A 10,478-nucleotide genomic window follows, 5' to 3' on the forward strand; every position below is an offset into this window, starting at 1 on the left:
TGGTTGGATGTCGTGTTTTGTATGGACACGATTTTTTCTGTAATGGGATCCCATCAAAAGATTACGACGTTGCCCCCGCCCCGAGTCGGGTGACTGGGCGGTCTTCATATGCATCATATGGCCAAGATTACATGGATTCTTACCCACCACCGTTGGATCGGGACCTTATTTTTCAAGTTCATTCACATTTCCATATTATGCCCACAGTTGGTCAACGACCGTCTGGTCTGATCTTCGCCTTGCAACTTTAATAGTTGGCCCCCACATACCTGACGATAATCTAAAATCTAGGGGCCAAAGTGCAGAGGATCAATGATGATCTACATAGATATAATGGTGGACCCACATAAATCTCTATAATATCATACATCAATCATGTATGACCAAATAATTCTTGACCTCGCGTGCTCATCATTAACAACTAAATAACCTCCTTATCCTATATGTGTTTTTGAGTATTGACCGGAGTAAACCCTCTGCTTACTCTTGTCTTTCCTTGTTATGTTGAGTAACGAAATGAATGAAGCTTCAAGCAATAAAGCATGGCTGCCATGTGAGTTCTTTTATTTTTACTGACCAAAATGCCCTTTTCTGATCATCTATCCCCACTCAGGTCCTTACTGTTCCCTTTTTCTTTATCGCTCCTCTCTTTCGCAGTGCAACTGTGCAGGTGCCACCTCAGAAAATTACTTCTCTTTAAATTGGATCATGTATAGTAGCAGAAAATATAAAGTCTTGCTTTACAATCTTGCATAGCAGAGATCCTCCTCTCTTTCTCTTTGTATGCGTCTGCGTTTCTGTGGAAGCTTTAAGAGGGAGAGCAGAGTGGAAATATGGGTTCAGGAACCAGCACCTTTGTGATCAGATGGATCAACTTTCTCACCATGGTAAGCTTTTGTTTTCTTTCCCTGTTTTTTTTTTGTTTAGCCTTTCCTCCTGATTTATTTGCTTATTCATCGTCGTCTTAAGGTGAATTTTACATGTTTGAAACTTCTTTGTAACTCCTGCCTTTCTTCTTCCTTCTATTGTTTTTTTTTTTTTTTACCGTCTCTTTAATGGGTTTCATTCCTTGTGATTTCGCTTTCTTAGCCTTTTGTCCCTCTTTTCTTCTCATGTTTGTTCTATCTGTTTGTCGCTTTACATTGTTATGATATTTAGTTTCCATGTTCGGAGATATGTGTTGTTTTCTGTGATATGCAAATTTCTGTTGTTTTATAATTTTATTCTTGCTATTTTGATAAAATGGAGTTTACTTCCTTCCTTTTTGAGTTGAAAATTTTCCCGCTACTTATAATACTTGTTTCACTGTTTAAGCTTTCTTCCCATTCCGAAGAACATATGTCCTCCGCAAAAAGATGTATCACAGTCAGTTTGTTTCTGAGATGGTTGATGTTCTAACCATGTACTTATTGTGCAGCTACTGGCAATAGCTGTTATTTGTTTTGGGGTTTGGATGAGTACTCACCACGATGGCTGTCGAAAGTCGCTCACTCTCCCTGTTCTGGCCCTTGGTGGTTTCATTCTTGTCATGTATGCAGTCCATCTCTGGTTTGCCTTGAAGCTTATTCCCCCTACCCACCACAATATAAATAAACAAGTAAAGACTAAACACGCAAACATTTATCTACACAGGAATTAAATGCCACTTCTCTTTCGTTTACAGATCTTTGATTGGGTTTATGGGCGCATTGAAGAACATCTCCATATTGCTATGGATAGTATCCTTCTTCAATAAGTTATGCGATGTCTTTGTTTTTGTGCATGTGTATGTGTTTTAATTCGTTATTTATCTTTTTCCTCATCTAGACCTGGCCTTGACTGTGCTTTCAGTATCTAGTGTTGTTGTGCTTGATCTTGGTCGGGATTCTGGTCTTCACAGTATTAGCGTAAGTATTGCCATTAGAAAAGCTAAAGAGAGATCTCTTATTTTTATTTACTTGGATATTAGATAGATTTCTTATTTTATTCTGCACCTTACTGGTTTTTCTGTTTTTAAAAGGTTCTTATTTTAAAATGATAATTAGAAGTTCTTTTTATCTCCTGAATGTGCAACATCTTTGCTTACCTTGTCATTGCTTTGCACCATTAAGAACCAATTTAGACTTTAGTTGACAAATAAAAAGATGTTGTTTAAGGTAAATTTTGCAAGTTCAATTTTTATAGCGTAAACGTTTCATAAGACAGTCAACAAAAAAAATTAATATAAAAGCTCAACAGCATGAGATCTACCATGACCATTATATTCCTAAAATTTTTGGCCATCAACCTTTGAGGTTTTGACATAATAGAAATTCATGACAATAGCTCTGTTTTACCTAAACTTGAATAGTCATGTAACTTAATCTACCATCCTAAATCTCCAACCTCCACTCTCATAGCCACAGTCTTCCATTATTTCTCTCTGTGTCAGGACATAACAAAGCCCTGGTTCTGCATGTGCATCCATGTGAAACATCACCATCATCCATGCCTTATCCCAACTATATGGGGTCGGCTACATGAATCCTGTTTCGCTGATCCATGTAAAGCATGATCTTAACTTTTCAGTTTTGACTCTAGCATCGAAAACCTAATGGCAATAGTAACGTGGTTTGAAGTGCTCTCTGGTCCACACATGAATACACATAAAAGTGAATTGATAGCTGTGGGAGAGGTGCAAAATCTGGAGCAATGGGCAGAAGAATGGGGATGTAAAAAGGGGAAGTTGCCTTCAAAGTATCTAGGAATGCCATTGGGAGCCAGAAGCAACTAAAAAGCAGTATGGGAACCAATTATGGATAGGTGCAAGCTTTACACTGCTGAAAAGCATGTCTCATCTCTTACCTTTGTATCTGCTCTCAATGTACCCTGTCTCGGACATATGGCAGCAATTAATGAGAAGAAAATGATAAATTTTCTCTGGATGGGCTGAAAAGAGTATATGAAATACCACCTTGTTTATTGGAGAAAAGTTGTAGGCACAAAAAAGTGGGAGGTTTGAGCCTTAGGGTAAGGAGAATGAAGGAGGTGAATGTATCCCTTTTGTGCCAGTGGTATTGAAGATTCAGGGAGCAGCAAGACTGCTTGTGAAGGAGGGTGATTCAAGCTAAGTTTGGAAATGAATAGAGAAAGTACAAAGTCATTTAATGAAGGGAGTATGGTTTCAGGTGGAAATGGCCAAAAAGTTAAAATTTGGAAGGACCTCTGGTGTGGGAACAGCCCACTAATGGAGACCGTTCCATCTCTTTTTGAGCTAGCTTCAGACAAGGAAGTAAGGGTGGCTGATTGTATGCAAGTAAGCTGGGAACATTGTTCAGACTCTGCAATTCCAGAGAAATTTAAATGATTGGGAGGTTGGAAGTTGGAATGTTGATGGATACACAGGTGGTGTACAACAGAGCCGATAGAAGGGTGTGGACTTGGGAGAAAACAGGCCAGTTCTCTGTTAAACTTTTCTATAACTTCTTGACCAGGTTGGATGACTATGAGTTTCTTACCAGGAAAGTTTGGTGCAAGGATATACCTTCCAAAGTGTAATTCTTTGTTTTGAGTGCAAGTTCAAATAGAATTCTCACTACAGACAACCTATTGAAGAGGGGTGATTATGGTAAATGCAGAATATTCGTTGGGTGAGGAATGTATAGAGTTGATCACTTAGTGCCTCGTCGCAGCTTTACATTCTCTGTCTGGATCAAAGTTATGGGATTATTTGCAGCAAGGAATTGCTGCCCAGCTTCAGTAATGGACTTGTTAAGAAAATGGAGGTTGGAAGGCCTGAGTAAAAGAGGAAGAATTGCTTCGAGCATAGTACCGGCTGCTGCATTTTGGGTAGTTTGGCAGGAGAGAAGTTCTACGCTCTTCCATAACATATGTAGTTCAGTAGACTCTGTGGTTCAGAAGATAGTAGGAAAACTTCATTCTTGGCTTGCAGTTCACAAGTTGTTTAAATGGAAAAGCTGTAATTCCATTTTTGTACATGACAATCTTTTTGTAAAAATTCATGGGATACCTTTTTAGTGCTATACGGACAATGGATACTTTTTGTACATTCTCATTGTACAGCCTCTAGTTGTACAGGGATATTCATTTTGGATTTAATGAAAGTCTATACTTTACCATTTCTAAGAAATAAATAAATGATGTCATCAAAACTCAAAAGATGGTAGAACTTCTTTCTTTTTCAACTAACAAAGAGAATCTACACAATGATGGACAAATTGGATCATCCTTGCAAACTCTTTGGATTCTTAAACTGAAAAAATAAATCATCTTAGCTGTTAATCCCTTAAAACACCATGAGAATCATTCTATTTAACTTGTTTGTACTTTGAGGTGGGGCCCATGAGAATCATTCGATGGAGCTATTGTTTAGATTTGTATGCTCCATTATATTAGTAAAGAGTGAAGAGAGGTGGGGCCCATGATTTCCCAAATAGAGAAAAGGGCTGAAGCCCTGGGAGGGATTTTAGAATTCAAATTTCAACTGAGGAATGGAGAGAAATTTTACAATTCAAATTACAACCAATTCATGATATAACTACAAGAAATACACTGTTGCAAGCCTGCAACATACATGCATGACAAAATCCAGAAAAAAACATGAAATTAGTATTCATCAAAAAAAAAAACATGAAATTAGCACCCCTATTGCCATCCTCTACAAAGGATAGTTTTGACTCAGCAAACCTGCTCATAATCCTCAAATCTGAGTAATGATTGCTTTGCCATAATACTTACCTTCACCACATTATTTCCAACAGATAGAAGTATAGAGGGATGGATGGAGAAAGATTGTGGAATGGAATGCTAACAATCCTAATAATTAAGACTTAGCATTGCAGTTACATGTTGACTTGTTACTTCTACGGGTCTTTTTCCCAAGGGATTTTGGATTTTTGTTCTTACCCCCTGCTCTTCTGCTAATAATAAACTTCATTAGCATATGCTATAAATGGTTTTGGACTCATTGGAATTATCAATCACATGTCTGTGAATTTCATATTATGTGCAATAAAATTTTATTTATAACTATATCATCTTATGTTATCTTATGTGAAGATTTTTTAGATGCTGCCTCTTCATTTAACTGACATTTAGTTTTATAAATCAGACTGCATTGTTCAAAATCTCAAGGTGAACCGATTAGTCGTAAGCAAGTATTAAATGAATTTATGAATGTAAGGGATGGATTTTGACATTTCAATTTTTTTTTTCTGAATTGCAAAACCATCTTAATTCATTAATCTCCATTTATTACTTAATTCTCTCACACTTGGTTTTTCTCTGTAACATGTCAAGTCAATCCTGCTGGTAAATGGTAATAGTAAACCTGATGAGCAGATTTGATTAGGAGCACAGACTTTTTTTTTCTTTCTTTCTTGTCTGATTATATTGATATATTATAAGGTGAAAGATGTACTCAAATACCCTATTCAACAGTGTGTGTCTATAACAACTCTATGTTGATGAATTCATGTATTCTAGTGAACTTTTCATGCATCCACAGTGAACCCCTTGTTGACATCTCAGATTTCATTGAGTCACAATGTGGCTATTGTGAAGGATCACCCTGCAAGTATCAATGTGTCAGAAGCTTAGGACCAGAAGGGATGGTGAATTTCTAAAGTTGCTAAGTTGCACCTTATCTGTCTGTCTACTTTTCATCTATTATATGCCTGTCAAAAGAAATGGATTTGCATTTTCTAAACATTTCTCCTTATCCAACACTAATAACATCCTAGGTTAATAGCTAAACAGATCCATGTTGTTTGCTGCTCAAGTTTAATCAACATGTTGTTTGCATGGACAATGAAGGCTTACTCTCTGAGGTTGCATTCACTTTTTTGTTTTTTGATCCTTCTCATAACAGTGTAATCAACAGATTTTTGAGATGAAAGAGGCTCTCTTGGGGAAGTAATGGAGCAGATGAAACCTGCTTTTGTGGTCCTCAATCCTCCATGGAATAGAAAGGAATTTCTTTTTCCATATTTTAGATTGTTGGCATAACTTTGTTTTTCATTTGATTTTCTTGTGCTTATAGGTTCATTATAACAAATAATGGATCTGGACATTCTGTAGCTGGTCTGAGGTAAGACACGTGCCACTTAATGTGTCCAAAAAGTTACTGTATAGTTCTTTTATAACTAGAATATCTCTCTTGGTGCAGTATATATTCTTAAGTTCCAATTAATTTTGAAATGTAAAAGGAGAAATAATTAATAGGCAAGAAAAAGGGCCTACAAAAAAAGGAAAAGATGAGAAAAGTTAACCCCATCACCTGCCACCTGGTGGAAAAAAAGTAACTTCAAATTCTATCTCATACGAAAAGGTCAAACCATGTATTCAATGGTTTTTAGATATTATTATTCACATTAGACACACTGCTAAGATGTGAGAAAGAAACTTTTAAGTTAACACAAGGGATTCAGTAATTTGATCACCCAATATCTGATTATCTGTCCAGGTACAAGGAGTATCAACTTCGGGATTACAGTTCTTGGTTTCTAAAACAAGTAAGGCATGTTTCTTGTTATTAGCTGTCTCAATAACCAATGCCAAGGTACCAACTCTCATCTAGTTCAATATTGTGGTTTTGATAAGTTGAATAACACAAAGAACTGGGCACACTTGAAGAGCTGTCTTGTGAAATCTGAAGACTGCAATAACCTTCCCAAGAAATATAAGGTTACATTCTCCAACCCATTGGTCCTCTTCTTCCAAGTATTTTTAGAGCTGCATCTGCACTTCAATATCCAAAATGGTATACATACATCCATATGTACATTGTGCGTAATTCCATTTTGACTACTTTGTGCAGACACTTAAACAATATAAAATGGCCAAGCTGACCCCAATTGAGGCTGGTTGTTGTCGACCACCATCTGAGTAGGTGCCTGGCATATTTGAATTGTTAAATGATTGTTGAGTCAACATATTCCATGAATTTATCAATTAATATTATCATATTTATGATAGTCAACCACATATAAGTGGCATTTTCTTGGTTGAATTTCTTGTAATGCTTTTCAGGTGCGGCTACCCTGCCATAAATGCTTCTTACTATGACTTGAGCTTTCATCCAATCAGTTCTAACAATGACTGTAGACTCTACAAAAATTCCCGAACCATTAAGTGCTACAGTTGTGATTCTTGCAAGTAAGTTAAAAAAGAGAAGAAATGCAGTGCTCTGTTTCTCCTTACATTTATGTAAGTTTCACTTATGAGTTTCCCTTCTATTATTTTTAGGGCTGGAGTTGCACAATACATGAAAACTGAATGGAGAGTGGTTGCAATATTTAATGTGATTCTGTTTGTTGTTTTGGTAAGGACTTCCTCTAGCATGAAAATCAATAAAAACCTTTCTTTCTTTTCCTTTTTTTAGTGGAAAGTAGAGCTCATAAAGTAAAATCTACAAGATTCAAGATGACCCAGTCAATAGCATTCAAAACTTTTCTGGAGGAAACTGATCAAGTTCCCTTGCCCAATTGATCTCTATATCATTATGCCATCATTCAAATTGAATTACTTAATGTTGAACTGGTATTTTACTTGTGGAAAACCACTGGCTTATATTGCAAGAGTTGGTATATAGTGTTTATGATTAAAAAAGATGTTGCCTGTTGGGGAGGGGATTCAAAATATCCTGTTGGTCTTTTAAAGTTCAGTGCATATCCTATCATTATGTGCTGTATCTGTTAATTTCCATAATTCATCTCTAACATTCTTTTGCTCCATGGTACCAGTCAATTATCTACTTTGTTGGATGCTGCGCAAGAAGAAATGCTGCCAGGAGTCGTTCATCCAAGGTTTGAAAATGGACTGTGCTTCCGATCTGTCTTATCATTGAAGGGGATTGGCACTAATTTGTAGACATTCTGAGGGTAAAGGGCAAGTGAAATGCATTATGGAATGCCAAACGTGAAAGAAATGGAGAGAGAAGAAGAAACAAGATATCTGGAATATTGGTGTTCCTTATACGATTACACAGTTGTAAACGGAAGCCTTGTGTGCACTCTGAACCATCTGACTCTGAGTTTGGTTGTAGGGTGTATCTAAAGATATTTCATGGGAACACTGATCCACCGGTGGAGCCTTTTTATTTATTTTTGATGCATCACCATTCACCAGTGGAGCTCATAATGTAGGCGGTGCAGCTTCTTCTTGCGGGTTCGGGTTGAGGTTCGCGGTTTGACAAGGTAATCCCACCCTTAAGAATTAAAAGATCAACCCTCGAACCAAGCCCAACACGAAAGTTCACCTCCAAGACTGATCCCACTCAAATTGGATCGGATTATGCTTGAATAACCCACTGGGGATTCTTGGAAAAGGTGGCTCTTTTGAAGCTTCCCTCGCATGACAGGCTATCCCACTTACAGTCCGTTTGCTTCACAAGAATAGGGGTTTGGGATCAGAATTGGAATGGGCATTTTGATTTCAATTGTTTGGTTGAGTGGAATCAGAATCTCATTTCCATTCCTGGTGAAATATGAGAGAATGACCATTCCCTCCCTGGAATGAAATCTCATTCCAGCTAATTCTAATTTTCATTTCAATTTCAATAGACCATTCCAATTCCGGTTACGAGGGATGCGATTCTGAAGTATTGTGATTCCGACTCTAATTATGAATTAAACGGACTCTTAGTTCTTTATTTACCTTTTTAATTAAAAAATATTAATTGTAGCTAATCCTTTATCCTACCCTCATAGGTTCAAAGTATTTATACGATTTTAGGTGAATCGGGTGTATCGTATCAGATTTCAGGGAAACGGATAGGTTCGGTACACTAAATCCCTATAGACGTCATGCTCATGCACATGAAGATTCAGAAAATGTACACTCGAAGTCACATCTGGGCCCTGGGGAAATCTTTTAAACTGAAAATCAGCTTAGATTGATGCCTCTATCCATCAAATAAATAGTGTACCCATAATAAACCATCAAGTTTCTTGGTATTCCCACTGCCAACACCACCACCACCATCATTTGGCTTTTGCAAAAGGGAAAATTCCTGATTAGTATCCTATATTTTATAACTACTGTCACTTTGGTCCCTGAATTTTAAAATGTAAAAATTCAGTACACTTTCAAAACTTGTTGACCGCTTATCGTTAATCAACCGTTAACTGGCATTTGAAAAAAACACAAATGTCTTTCAAGTGCCATCTAATTTTCTTTATCAACCATCCAAACATTGACAAAAAATGAAGTCTCAAATCTTTGATTCTTCTACTCAAGAAAGTCGGGGTTAGGTCTCAATGGACATTCTAGTGATCCCAACTTTTTTGAATAGAAGAGACAAGGATTTGGGACTGTTCATTTTTTGTCAACGTTTGGATGATTGATAAAGAGAGTTAGATGACACTCAAAGGGTATTTTTGTCTTTTCAAATGCCACTTAATGGCTAGTTAACAGGCTGGTTAACGACAGGTATGGATTGGCACGTTTTGAAAGTTCAGATACTGAATTATTGCATTTTAAAGTTTGGGGACCAAAGTGACACTAGGCCCAAAGTATAGAGTATTAATCGAGAATTTTCCCTTTGCAAAATTACAAAAAGAAAAATGTGAAGCGGGAGGGATTTGGGCATTTTGTATAGATGTGGCTATTGGCATTGAAAAATAGAAAAGCTACCGGTTTCACGAGGCACATCTCCTTAATTTTGGCTTGTCCAGATTCCGTGTTAGAGAAACTAGAGTTATCTGTCAACCACCAAAATGGAAGTTGGAAGTTTATCCTATGGAGTATGGACTAGGAGGGTGCCCCTCTGGTTCAGTTGCAGGAGGAAGAAGGGCCATTTGGCAAGTCTTTTTTGAAAGACCTTCTGGAAGTTCTGACAGTCAAAAGATGTGAGATTTTGCATTAAGATCTTGACAGCCTGAACACCGTTTGGTTAAGGCGTGCCTTTTTGCGCATCTTTCCCCACGAAGACAAGTTAAAAATAAAAATGAAAAGCTCAATTTAGAGTTTCCAAAAAATCACCCAAAATGGGTTTCATGCATCTCTTTGGTGCGATGCCTTTTGATGGCTAGATCTTTTCCCAACCAAATGGGAGAAGACGAAAACATGGGCTGTTGGGCTTCTAAAAAGTCAACAGCCCACACGAAAAGACACATCAAACAGTGCCATGTTTCTCCTTACATCAAGAGTGGGGATATTTGGAGGGGCAGTATGGGGAATTTGACAGAACTCTTTTTTCTTTTAAGGGTGGATCAATAGCAAGGGACTCTCTGGAGGTTTTGAAAAGTCATGGTGAGTTAAAGAGAAATGTGTTCCATTTTTTTAAAGCCAGTGGGCAAAATCCATTCAACAGAATCAGTTACAATCTTTCTCTTACAACAGTAGGGAGCAAAAACTCAGGAGGATTAGACCATGTATTTGTCTGAGAAAGATAAACCAAATTTTGCACAAGCATGCACCAAGCCATTACAAGATCTAGGAGCATAGACATCTTGAATGGAATTAAAACAGCACATAACCCTCCTGCAATCAGCTATCAC

At 37.3% G+C, this 10,478-nt stretch overlaps 1 protein-coding gene across 1 annotated transcript; it reads left to right on the forward strand.

Moving 5' to 3' along the window:
• Positions 1–657: 657 nt before the first annotated feature.
• LOC104596125 (tetraspanin-10) lies at positions 658–8,112 on the forward strand. The gene is made up of 11 exons (XM_010257151.3): positions 658–887; positions 1,418–1,530; positions 1,664–1,718; positions 1,831–1,886; positions 6,020–6,067; positions 6,443–6,491; positions 6,580–6,663; positions 6,797–6,864; positions 7,009–7,134; positions 7,225–7,300; positions 7,722–8,112. The coding sequence occupies exons 1-11, from the start codon at positions 834–836 to the stop codon at positions 7,788–7,790; spliced, it is 798 nt and encodes a 265-aa protein (XP_010255453.1). The 5' UTR covers positions 658–833; the 3' UTR covers positions 7,791–8,112.
• The last annotated feature ends 2,366 nt before the right edge of the window (positions 8,113–10,478 follow it).

Source organism: Nelumbo nucifera, chromosome 1, assembly GCF_055504915.1.
Source record: "Nelumbo nucifera cultivar China Antique chromosome 1, China Antique-T2T, whole genome shotgun sequence".
Lineage (NCBI taxonomy): Eukaryota > Viridiplantae > Streptophyta > Magnoliopsida > Proteales > Nelumbonaceae > Nelumbo > Nelumbo nucifera.

What these genes read in the sequence shown, in the direction of transcription:
- LOC104596125 (XM_010257151.3), top strand. Translation starts at nt 834, where the DNA reads ATGGGTTCAGGAACCAGCACCTTTGTGATCAGATGGATCAACTTTCTC. An exon ending in GGTGGTTTCATTCTTGTCAT is followed by an intron (nt 1,531 to 1,663) that starts GTATGCAGTCCA and finishes TTTCGTTTACAG; the next exon opens with ATCTTTGATTGGGTTTATGG. An exon ending in CTGGTCTTCACAGTATTAGC is followed by an intron (nt 1,887 to 6,019) that starts GTAAGTATTGCC and finishes TTGTGCTTATAG; the next exon opens with GTTCATTATAACAAATAATG.